This window comes from Lolium perenne, chromosome 3 (assembly GCF_019359855.2).
Source record: "Lolium perenne isolate Kyuss_39 chromosome 3, Kyuss_2.0, whole genome shotgun sequence".
Taxonomy (NCBI): Eukaryota; Viridiplantae; Streptophyta; class Magnoliopsida; order Poales; family Poaceae; genus Lolium; species Lolium perenne.
This window is the reverse complement of record NC_067246.2, coordinates 308,316,871-308,328,778: the sequence shown is the minus strand read 5'-3', so window position 1 is coordinate 308,328,778 and position 11,908 is coordinate 308,316,871. Positions and strand designations below refer to the sequence as shown.

The following is an 11,908-nucleotide window of genomic DNA, read 5'->3' as shown; positions in this document are numbered from 1 at the left end:
AATATTATGACGGATTCTACAAAAGAAGGCAGAATATGTCATTGTTTTGACAATGACAAAGTATGTTAAGTCAAGAGGTTCTTTAAGAACTTGGTGTATTTAAACCAGTCGAACTTTGAAACTATATTGTGTGTGACAATATTAGTGACATATTTCAGACCGCGGAATTAAGGTTCCACCAGAAGACCAAACATATTTAATGCCAACTCATTTGGAAATGAGTGATGCGTTGAGACGCAAATGAATTACAAAATACATAACTTTCTGAGCATGCCAGATCCGTTGACTAAAACCTCTCCCGTGAGCAATACATGATAACGCACAAGAAGGCCAAGGTGTTATATCTTTACAAATGTAAACTAGATTATTGACTCTAGTGCAAGTGGGAGACTGTTGGAGATATGCCCTAGAGGCAATAATAAAGTGGTTATTATTTATATCTTTATGTTTATGATAAATGTTTATATATCATGCTATAATTGTATTAACCGAAACATTAGTACATGTGTGTTATGTAGACAAACAAAGAGTCCCTAGTATGCCTCTTAACTAGCTTGTTGATTAATGGATGATTAGTTTCATAATCATGAACATTGGATGTTATTAATAACAAGGTTATGTCATTGTATGAATGATGTAATGGACACACCCAATTAAGCGTAGCATAAGATCTCGTCATTAAGTTATTTGCTATAAGCTTTCGATACATAGTTACCTAGTCCTTATGACCATGAGATCATGTAAATCACTTATATCGGAAAGGTACTTTGATTACACCAAACACCACTGCGTAAATGGGTGGCTATAAAGGTGGGATTAAGTATCCGGAAAGTATGAGTTGAGGCATATGGATCAACAGTGGGATTTGTCCATCCCGATGACGGATAGATATACTGGGGCCCTCTCGTTGGAATGTCGTCTAATGTCTTGCAAGCATATGAATGAGTTCATAAGAGACCACATACCACGGTACGAGTAAAGAGTACTTGTCAGGAGACGAGGTTGAACAAGGTATAGAGTGATACCGAAGATCAAACCTCGGACAAGTAAAATATCGCGAGACAAAGGGAATTGGTATCGTATGTGAATGGTTCATTCGATCACTAAAGTCATCGTTGAATATGTGGGAGCCATTATGGATCTCCAGATCCCGCTATTGGTTATTGGTCGGAGTGAGTACTCAACCATGTCCGCATAGTTCACGAACCGTAGGGTGACACACTTAAAGTTGGATGTTGAAATGGTAGTACTTGAATATGGAATGGAGTTCGAATATTTGTTCGGAGTCCCGGATGAGATCCCGGACATCACGAGGAGTTCCGGAATGGTCCGGAGAATAAGATTCATATATAGGATGTCATTTTATGTGAATTAAAATGTCGCGGAAGGTTCTATGGAAGGTTCTAGAAAAGTCCGGAAGAAACCACCAAGGAAGGTGGAGTCCACATGGGACTCCACCTCCATGGCCGGCCAACCCTAGTGGGGGAGGAGTCCCAAGTGGACTCCCCCTTAGGGGGCCGGCCAACCCCCCATATGGGAGGTGGAAACCCCACTTTTGGTGGGAGTCCTAGATGGGCTAGGTTTCCCCCTCTTATGGAAGGTTTTTGGTTCGGGTCTTATTCGAAGACTTGGACACCAACCCTTGGGGATCCACCTATATAATGAGGGGCCAAGGGAGGGGGCCGGCCACCCTAAGACCACAAGCTGGCCGCCCCCCTTGAGTGGCCGGCCACCCCCTCCCAAACCCTAGCCGCCCCCTTCTCCTCCATATCTCCCGCGTAGCTTAGCGAAGCTCCGCCGGACTTCTTCACCGCCACCGACACCACGCCGTCGTGCTGTCGGATTCAAGAGGAGCTACTACTTCCGCTGCCCGCTGGAACGGGGAGGTGGACGTCGTCTTCATCAACAACCGAACGTGTGACCGAGTACGGAGGTGCTGCCCGTTCGTGGCGCCGGAACCGATCGTGATCAAGATCTTCTACGCGCTTTTGCAAGCGGCAAGTGATCGTCTACCGCAGCAACAAGAGCCTCATCTTGTAGGCTTTGGAATCTCTTCAAGGGTGAGACTCGATACCCCCTCGTTGCTACCGTCTTCTAGATTGCATCTTGGCTTGGATTGCGTGTTCGCCGTAGGAAAATTTTTGTTTTCTATGCAACGTTATCCTACAGTAGACATATATGATAGTGATTTCACAATTTTACTTAGGTCTTCCAGCATTCTTATCATGTTTTCAGTTTTTGCAATGACCTTGTTCTATCAAATTTGCATGCCAAGGACATGCAAAGAAAAAGGAGGTGGTATTTTGGCTCATAGGTGCAGATAAACCGATTAAAAAATACATCAAATGAAATTTGAAAATGTCAAAAGATTATGAAATAAAATTTCACATGTATATCTGAACATAGTATGCTCGCACACAAGTTTTTAGGAAAAAGAATATTGTATGTGGCACGTGTAGAAAGAAAAAATTAGCATGTGAATATTCATGTTGGAGCATCAAAATTTGTGTGCGAACATGGAATGTGCAAATGTACATACAAAATTTATTTCAATTTTCTTGATATTTTAGTGTTACATAACAGATTCATATACACGCGTGAGCCGAATTAGATTTCCATGATTTTTTTACCGTATTATAGATAACAACCATATGTCCATATGTACACCGTTATTGCATTCCAGGACATGTAAATAATCATTGTGAAGCGGCGACAACATCTTAAAGTCAGAATAAGATCATTTCTGCCATGTCCTTGCTCCAACGGTGTGCTTATCCCTGGCGGAGGGCCTGTGGAGTTATGTGTCCAAACAATTTTATAGGATCTCATTATTTTTCGTGGTCATTGTAATGATCTCGGGTCTGTCTCTTCTGATCTACAATATTCTCATTATTGGAGATGGTTGATGTTGTGGTGTGCTTGTTCTTTGAGGCCTTAGCACGACGATTCCTTGTTTGTTTTATACAACAAGCTCTACAACGAAAATCTTTGTCTAGCTCCGGTGATGGAGGCGAGGACGGCGGCGTGCCTTCGGCTCGTTTTCAGTGGTTGTAGTCGTCGCTAGGTGGTCCATCGACCTATTTGTGGTATTTTTTTATTACTTTTAAGTCTCTTTTGTATTAATGTCATCCGAATTTAGACAAGCTTTTAACATCTTTTTATGGACGGAGATAGTCCTTGAGATACATCCGAATTTAGAAAAAATTAAGTCAACTCTCATGAAATAGAAAAAGTGTATTGACAATGTTGTCAGAATCATGATTTCAAATCGGATCGAACATCTATGGTAGGATCGCAATCTGTAGGATCTTAGAATCGTAAAATCTTAGATTCTACTTAGGAGAATCGTTAAATCGTTCTACAGAACTATGTGTTTGACCTTTTTCGCAAAATATGTACTCCCTCTATCAAGATTTTTTTTTTGAGACAGAGGGAGAATTATACTCATAGTTGTTCATAGTCGTTTTCAGATAAAATTATCCACGACATGTAAATAATCATCATCTAGCATGTCTTCTCACATGCTGTATTTAAACCTAACGTTCTTGCAACTTCACTTAATGAAATTATCCATCTGTTTTCAGATAAAATTCCTAAAATTATCCACCTGCTGGCGATTGAAACTTCTCCCGGATACTGCGTTCACTGACTTCATCTGAGCCAGCACAGCTAGTTAGTATCGTATTCCACAAGTAAAAGTTTGAGACTGCCGCCGAGACACTACTAATAAACGGTAAAAACACCGTAAGACGATTATCTTCTGCTGCCCGAAAAAAAGTGCACGTTCTTCTTGCTCCCTAAGCCAAGAAGAAGAGGAGGGTTATAAAGGTCAAATTCCGCCGCATCTCCTTCCCTCTCCAGCCAGCGCTCCAATACAATACGGGCATACCCCCCTCCACACCTCCCGATTCAAATCCGCAGCCCCAGAAAAAATCAGACGCCGAGCTCTCGCTCTCGATCTAGGGATTGATTCCCCCAAAACCCTAGGCGACCCAGCGGCGGAGGACCTCCACCGCCGCGCGCGCCCATGGCCGACGACCTCTACTCCTCCTCCTCCGGCGCGGCGTCGCCCGCCGCCGCGGCCGCCGCGGCCGCCGCGGCGGTCGGCTCGTCGGTGATCCCGATCGTCAACAAGCTGCAGGACATCTTCGCGCAGCTGGGGAGCAACTCCACCATCGACCTGCCGCAGGTCGCGGTCGTCGGCAGCCAGAGCAGCGGCAAGTCGAGCGTCCTCGAGGCGCTCGTCGGCCGCGACTTCCTCCCGCGCGGCTCCGACATCTGCACGCGCCGCCCGCTCGTGCTCCAGCTCGTGCACCAGCCGCTGCGCCCCTCGGCCGTCGACGACAACGAGTGGGGCGAGTTCCTGCACCAGCCAGGCCGACGCTACTCCGACTTCCGCGAAATCCGACGCGAGATCCAGGTCCACGCCCCATCCTCGTAACCTCTCATCTCCGTAAGCGATTCCGCTGGATAGGCTCCCGAACACGGACCCGATTGGTTTATGCGGGTAGTGTGTTGGCCAGCATGGTAGCTATAGTATTGCAATGGCACCCTCTACAAGGGTTGCAGATGATTGTTTAGTTGCGGGTTTGGTGCTTGTTTGGACAATCATATACTTGCTGCTGCTGCTGGTGGGTTTTTATCAGCATATATATAGGTAGCCTATATCACAATAACAGCTGCTGCTGCTCTCTAAACATATATTTTGGATTGGGGGGTGATGCTTGTTGTTCTGGGTTAGTTGGCACCATATTCTGCCGATGCTTTGGCCATGCTGCATCCTGGAGCGATTTCAGCAAGCGTCCTATAGTGTTGTTCTGAAAGGCTGTAGTTAGCCCCCTATTTGATTTATTTGGTGCCCTTTATATTTTGCTACATTGTGGTATGCTATTTGCTTGTTTGAACTTGGTCTTCTGACACTATTATCGAATAGTGGGACTGTTTGCAGTTTTTCTTATATTGCTGTGCATATTTAGCGAGGTTCAGAGCTTGATCCAACTGCTGACCCTGTGTAATTTCTTGAAGTGTTCGTTTAAAAGTGTTGGAGGTTTCAGCGATGAATTAAAATTTGGTATCCTCGATTCTATGGACTTCTGTTTATGTGCTCCTGCTGATACTGTGTAATTGCGCTTATGTTATTGAAAGAATTGCTGAGAGTCTAGCGACCATTACAATCTGGGTAGTGTAGTGCACCAGCTTGGTTTAACTAGAATATCTTGTACTTGTCAATGACAAACTTCACAATAATGCAGGCAGAAACTGACAGGGAGGCTGGTGGTAACAAGGGTGTGTCAGATAGGCAGATACGTTTGAAGATCCATTCGCCAAATGTTCTTAACATCACTTTGGTCGATTTGCCTGGAATTACTAAGGTGCCAGTTGGCGACCAACCAACTGATATTGAGGCCAGAATAAGGACTATGATATTGTCATATATCAAGCACAAGACATGTATCATCTTGGCTGTTTCACCAGCAAATGCAGATTTAGCTAATTCTGATGCCCTTCAAATGGCTCGTCAGGCAGACCCTGATGGTATGTATGCCCTGCAAAGTCCACCTTTAGTTCAGTAGACCAGTTCTATCTAGATGTAGTATCTTACTAGGCTGATTCCTGTTCTTGTAGGTTCTCGAACAATTGGTGTTATCACAAAGGTTTGCTCCTGAACCATAAAATTTTACTATATTTGTTCGGAAAGCAAATGCCCTTTAAATGTCACACAACTTCTGATATTTAATGATCTTCTGTTTTCCTCCAGTTGGACATAATGGACAGGGGCACCGATGCCCGTAACTTCTTGCTGGGAAATGTCATCCCATTACGACTTGGTTATGTTGGTGTCGTAAACCGCTGCCAGCAGGTACTTTTTTCTGCAATATTTTACTTAGTTTAAGGGTGCAGATGTATTTGTAACTTTCTCATGACATCCTCCTATTTGCAGTTTGATAGTGACTAACTTTGTTGTCACTGTGCTCATTCTGTATAATAACAAAGACTTCCAAATGACATATTTTCGTCGCATTGCTGACTGTTGCTTGTTGTGAAATAGCGTTCAACAACCATTAAAAATTATAGATAAGTTAATACCTGATGTAAAAATAGATGAACTTAGCACTTAGTTCATAAACAAAAATCATTCAGAATGCTGCACTGCTAAGTAGTAATCGTTGTAATCTCTTGGGTGTATTCTGTTATTGCACAGCACTGTCTTGAGTGTTATGAAAGGTTTTGTTTTAGCTGTCTAACTTTTGTTGTGTTAAATAATGTAGGATATCATCTCTGATCTCAGTATCAAGGATGCCTTGGCACGAGAAGAAAAATTCTTCCGTAATCAACCGGTATGCTGCAGTAAAGTTCACGCTTTCTTCATTTTTGTGTTCTTTCATATTTCGTTGTCCTGAAATGTCATTCCTTTCAGGCATACAATGGTCTTGCTCAGTACTGTGGGATACCACAGTTAGCAAAGAAGCTAAACCAGGTATTTTGGTAAAAAAAATATATCTGTTATGGCTCATGTTACATGACTTCCAGATGTATGTTGTGATTTAAACTAGAAAATGAATCTATGTGGTTTCAGATCTTGGTCCAACATATAAAAACTATTCTGCCGGGACTGAAGTCACGCATAAGTTCCCAATTGACAGCTATTGCTAAGGAGCATGCCTTTTATGGTGATCCAGTCGAGTCCAAGGTTGGTTTGAATTAATATTATTTGGCCGAACTGATAAGAAACATACATTTTTTTTGTTGCGAATTCATTTGTAACAAATCATATTCTCTTGTCTGACCTGGTTTGTTTAGCAGCTAGTAAAATCTGGTTGCTTAATCTTTCTTATTTGTTCTTTTGGTCTTTGCATTGATGACTAATCCCTATGTATTGTGATTTCAGGCTGGGCAAGGTGCTAAGCTTTTGAACATTCTAGCTAAATACTGTGATGGTAATAACTGAACCATGACCACTTTCCTGGTTCCTCTGTTTCAGTCCTACATATTATGCTTTGTGTCATTATTCCTAAATGTATACGTATGTGTGTGCTATAGCTTTCTCCTCGATGGTAGAAGGAAAAAATGAAGATATCTCAACAATCGAGCTTTCTGGTGGAGCAAGAATTCACTATATTTTCCAATCTATCTTTGTCAAAAGCTTAGAGGTTTGTAAGTTTGTTGCATATACTGGCTTACTGGATCTTTCAGTACGCTGCATGGTATCATTTATCAGATCCATGTTATCAGGAGAACTAAGGTCTGCCTTTTGTAGGGTGTTGACCCTTGCGAGGATGTCACCGATGAAGACATCCGCATGGCTATACAAAATGCAACTGGTCCTAGGAGTGCTTTGTTTGTACCTGAGGTATATTGCACTTGTGCCCTTTTGTGTTAGAACAACTGTGTTAATTTGTAGATGCTTGCATATTGGTCAGTTGGCTGAAAACTTTTCCTTGTGCTAACAATTTGTCAGGTGCCATTTGAAGTGCTTGTACGTAGACAAATCAGCAGATTGCTTGATCCAAGTCTTCAGTGTGCAGAATTTATATATGAGGAACTAGTCAAGGTATGTCAGTCCAGTTTTAAAATCTCGGAAACAGAAATTTAAACATTTATTGGCTAAGGTTTCATAGTGTTAAATAACATTTAACTTGCTGATTTACTGTTTCTATTTACTTACCCTGGTAACTTGTGTTTTACCTTAGATGAGCCATCGTTCTCTTAGCAATGAGCTGCAGCAGTTTCCTATACTCAGAAGGAGCATGGATGAAGTAATTGGGAAGTTTTTACGTGATGGGCTTAAGCCAGCACAAGATATGATAGCACACATTATTGAGATGGAGGTAAACATTTTTCTTGCCCTATGGGGATTCTAATTGATTATTCACAGTACCCCATCGGAGTTCAAAGACATGTGGAGTACATCACTTGCCTATATTCTATTCGAGCTTCCACATATAGTGATCAAAACACCTGCACAGTTTGTTGTCTTAATAGTGATAAGAAACTAACTATTTCGTACAATTATTGTGACTTAAAAGTGATCTGAATAACTTCTTTGCACTGATGTCTTGTCCATTTTTCATTATTTTTTACTCGAGATGAAATTATCTTGCAGGCCGACTACATAAACACATCTCACCCAAGTTTCATTGGTGGCAGCAAGGCCGTAGAGCAAGCGCAGCAACAAGTCAGAACGGCTAGATTGCCTGCAACGGTGGTTAGAAGAGTATGTATATTTTATCGAACATTATAGAGTAATTTCTTCTGTTTTGACTCTGTGGGCAACTTAATTGTATGTATATTTTTATCGAACATTATAGAGTAATTTCTTCTGTTTTGACTCTGTGGGCAACATAACTGTAGAATCGCTACCAACTAGAATACAAGTATATACTGCAAAAGAATTACTGCTCAACAACAACATTGATTGCGGTGCCTCGCAAATGAGCTCTTTATCTGATAAATATCTACTGCGTCTGTTCGTTTTTATCACTGACATGCACTGTCAGAACTCTGAATTAGATGAAAACTTAATTTATATCCGATGGAGAACTTCTGTGTCCTACTAGCAACAGTTACTTGGATGTTGATTTTTTGTCACTGACATGCACTGCGTCTGTTTATTTTTGTCACTGACATGCACTGTCAGAACTCTGAATTAGATGAAAACTTAATTTATATCCGATGGAGAACTTCTGTGTCCTACTAGCAACAGTTACTTGGATGTTGATTTTTTCTTGAAAGTTTCTCAATGCAATTCATAATAACCCTTGTTATGCTCCAAACCATAACCGGACAAAATCAATGCATAAACCAAAAGTCAGTGTAATATAGGACACACTTCTCAAAAGCATCCGGAAATATCGTAGAATGGTTGGATATCATCACATTAATTTGTTAATATCAAACATTTATATCTTTGGGAAGGCGTGTACACCAAGCCAACTCTTGCTGTACATGTTAGAACTTGTGGTGCTAGATAATGATTGTGGACATCCAAACGTCCACTATTTATTTTTGGCACATTTATGCCTTTATTATTGACGTCCTTCATTTGTATTTTGAGCCAGTCCACATTCTGTAAACTACATCCTTGTATTTAACAATACTACACTGCAGGATGGAGTAGATGCCGATAAGCCACAGGCTCCTGAGAAAACCCAAAGATCACGTGCATTATTGGGTAGAACTGCTGGTGTGAATGGAGTTGTCAACGACCAGATCCAGGTTTTTTTGCGTCACTTATTTTTTAATCAGCAATATTTGGTTGAGTGTTTCTAAGATTATGCTCCTTTCCTGTTGTGGTCATTAAAGCAGGGTGTACGATCTGCTGCTGAGGCAGAGAGACCGGGATCTTCAGGTAATGATTCCGTTGCAAGTGTATTGTATCCTTTGATTGCGTATACCATCATATCTGAGTGTAGTAGGTCAGCTTTGTGTTTTTTTACAAGTAATAGTACAATATCACCTCGACCCATTTTACTTACCTGATTATCATTCAGGTAGTGGAAGCACTTCCTTTTGGGGCTCAATATTTACCTCAAGTGAGGACCGTGCACACTCTTCAGCGAGAGATAGTTCAGTGAACAAATCTTATGCTTCAGCCACTCCCAGCCTGGAACATTCATTCTCTTCAATACATTTAAAAGAGGCAAGCCATCTTGCTAATGCTCTTTTAATTTTCCTTTTTTATTTGAACGTGTTAAGTGATTGATGGAGACCATTCTGAAACAGCCGCCGCTAGTCCTCAAGCCTTCAGAAAATCATTCTGAGCAGGAGGCCCTTGAAATAGCAATTACAAAATTGCTGCTGCAGTCATATTACAATATAGTCAGGAAAAATGTTGAGGACTTCGTACCAAAAGCAATTATGCATTTCCTGGTATGATTCTTGTAACTCTTAGTATCTCTACGTAAGAGTGCATATCCTGCTTATTTTCTAGTACTTCCTCCAATTTATATTACTTAACGCCAATATAGATGTATCTAGACATATTTTAGTTGTAGATATATCCATTTTAGCATCAAGTAATATGGATCGGAGGGAGTACAAATTTTTCCTATTGTGTTCGATGTTTGTGTTATTTTTTAGTTGCATGGTAAACATAGATGGGGGATAGTTCATATATAAATCCGACAATGCTTTGTCCAACTGCCAAGCATGGTTAAACACCATTCATAGAATCACAAACACTATTGGGCACCAATATTATTGTGGCTTTGCAGTGTTATTAAATTTGCACTTTCTTATTTGTTAGCATTTGCTTTACCAATGAGCTTTTAGTGCTTTGCATTGCATTGTGCAGATTGCTCTAAAGCTTTTTTTTTTCTTGTTTCAGAAGGAGGTGGACTTGATCAAAGTCCTGCCTCCTTTCTTTTCCTTGTCTCTTGATTCACCTTTCTGCAGCAAGCATCACAGAACTCCTAGTACTACTGAACTTCTTTTCAGCATTTTTTTTTATTAATGAGCCCAATGCTTTGCATTGTCAGATTGCGCTCCCATTCTTTTTTTCTTTGGAAAAGAATGGGGTGGACTTGATCAAATTCTTGCCTCCTTTCTTTCCTTAACTCTTGATTCAGTTTTCTGCTGTTGCTAGTGGCAGGAAGCCACAGAACGCCTAGTATATACTAAGTATTTTTGTTTGCCAGCTCTGTTCCTTAAACGAGTTATTTGTCTTGCAGGTTAATCACACAAAAAGAGAGCTGCATAATTTCCTTATAACTACCCTTTATAGGTGAGAAGGCAGTTTCTACTCCTATTTGATACATGTCCCATAAACAGAGCAAAATTATTTGCTGTTACTCCTATACAATTTATAGTTTTTTTAGGGAATATACAATTATAGGTCATATTTACTTACCATTGCAGAGAAGAGCTCCTTGGCGACATCCTAAGAGAACCTGATGAAATAACTACAAAGAGGAAGCAGATACGTGATAACCTTAGGATCCTTCAGCAAGCCTACAAAGTATGTTTTCACAAACTACTCAAAGCTTTCCATCTAATCATGTTATATACTAGATCGTCAAAAACTATTTTGCGCCTTATGTTTCTTTGACAATTTTGCAGACTTTGGATGAGATACCGCTAGAAGCAGAGACAGTTGAGAGAGGTTATTCCCTGGATTCTGATGCCACCGGTCTACCACGGGTCCATGGGCTTTCTTCATCCTTCCATGACGGAGGCTCACCATATTCTACCCCAAAGCAGTCTAGGAATCGGAAGGGCCACTCTGGGGAGCAACAACCTTTCAATCCCAGCTCAAGTGGCAATGGATTTTGATATTGCCTTGCACGACCGTTCCCCGGTTTAGTGACTTGAGCCAGCAGATGTGCTGGTAGCAACACGCTATCCATATTCAGTTTGCCGGTGCCCAATAGATATATGTTTTTTCTAGCCATTGTTATTCTTTGTAGTGTTGCGCCCAACGAAGCATTGGCATGGTGCCAGATTTTTGCCGCTTGCCTCTCTTGTACAGTATATCGCAGCCCAATCATTTCGTCTTAAAATGATACCGGTGATGGGTAAGTTTTTTGGTTGAAACCCATGTAAGAAGCTATGGGGACCTACTAGTTTTAGTTCCGAGTGTCCGAGTACTGTATCTGAAGATTCTGAACACGGTTTATTTTACCGTGATAAGTCTGACATGGTTCGTGGGAAGATGTTAAGAAATTGTGCTACAGGAGTTTTAATGTTTCATCACCCCATCACTTTGATGATTAATATCCGTACTTTTTTACTGACATTCAATAGTTCACTCTTCTGCAGGGAACAATTCGGCTCGTTCAATTCCGTTTCCATAAGTTCCTAAAAGAAAGCCCTCTTAACGATTTACTGAAGATTGCAACTTTTCTCTGTGTTAGTCATAGGGGCTAAGGTCCTATATTCTGATCATTCACACTATTTTAGTGTATCGCTC

General features: G+C 41.2%; 1 protein-coding gene across 2 annotated transcripts; it reads left to right on the top strand.

Annotated features, from left to right (window-relative positions):
• The first annotated feature begins 3,876 nt into the window (after positions 1 to 3,876).
• LOC127345385 (dynamin-related protein 3B) lies at positions 3,877 to 11,688 on the top strand. Of its 2 annotated transcripts, none has more exons than XM_051371861.2 (20): positions 3,877 to 4,420; positions 5,253 to 5,535; positions 5,626 to 5,654; positions 5,759 to 5,860; positions 6,270 to 6,338; positions 6,419 to 6,478; positions 6,578 to 6,691; positions 6,890 to 6,938; positions 7,042 to 7,151; positions 7,259 to 7,351; positions 7,460 to 7,552; positions 7,692 to 7,829; positions 8,105 to 8,215; positions 9,109 to 9,216; positions 9,304 to 9,349; positions 9,492 to 9,640; positions 9,724 to 9,870; positions 10,671 to 10,723; positions 10,858 to 10,957; positions 11,059 to 11,688. In XM_051371861.2, the coding sequence occupies exons 1-20, from the start codon at positions 4,028 to 4,030 to the stop codon at positions 11,269 to 11,271; spliced, it is 2,460 nt and encodes an 819-aa protein (XP_051227821.1). In that variant the 5' UTR covers positions 3,877 to 4,027; the 3' UTR covers positions 11,272 to 11,688. The 2 variants fall into 2 exon arrangements, with proteins under 2 accessions (XP_051227821.1, XP_051227822.1); XM_051371862.2 differs by having other exon boundaries at positions 3,878 to 4,420; positions 9,307 to 9,349.
• The last annotated feature ends 220 nt before the right edge of the window (positions 11,689 to 11,908 follow it).

What these genes read in the sequence shown, in the direction of transcription:
- LOC127345385 (XM_051371861.2), top strand. Translation starts at nt 4,028, where the DNA reads ATGGCCGACGACCTCTACTCCTCCTCCTCCGGCGCGGCGTCGCCCGCC. An exon ending in CACACATTATTGAGATGGAG is followed by an intron (nt 7,830 to 8,104) that starts GTAAACATTTTT and finishes ATTATCTTGCAG; the next exon opens with GCCGACTACATAAACACATC. An exon ending in AAGCAATTATGCATTTCCTG is followed by an intron (nt 9,871 to 10,670) that starts GTATGATTCTTG and finishes TTTGTCTTGCAG; the next exon opens with GTTAATCACACAAAAAGAGA.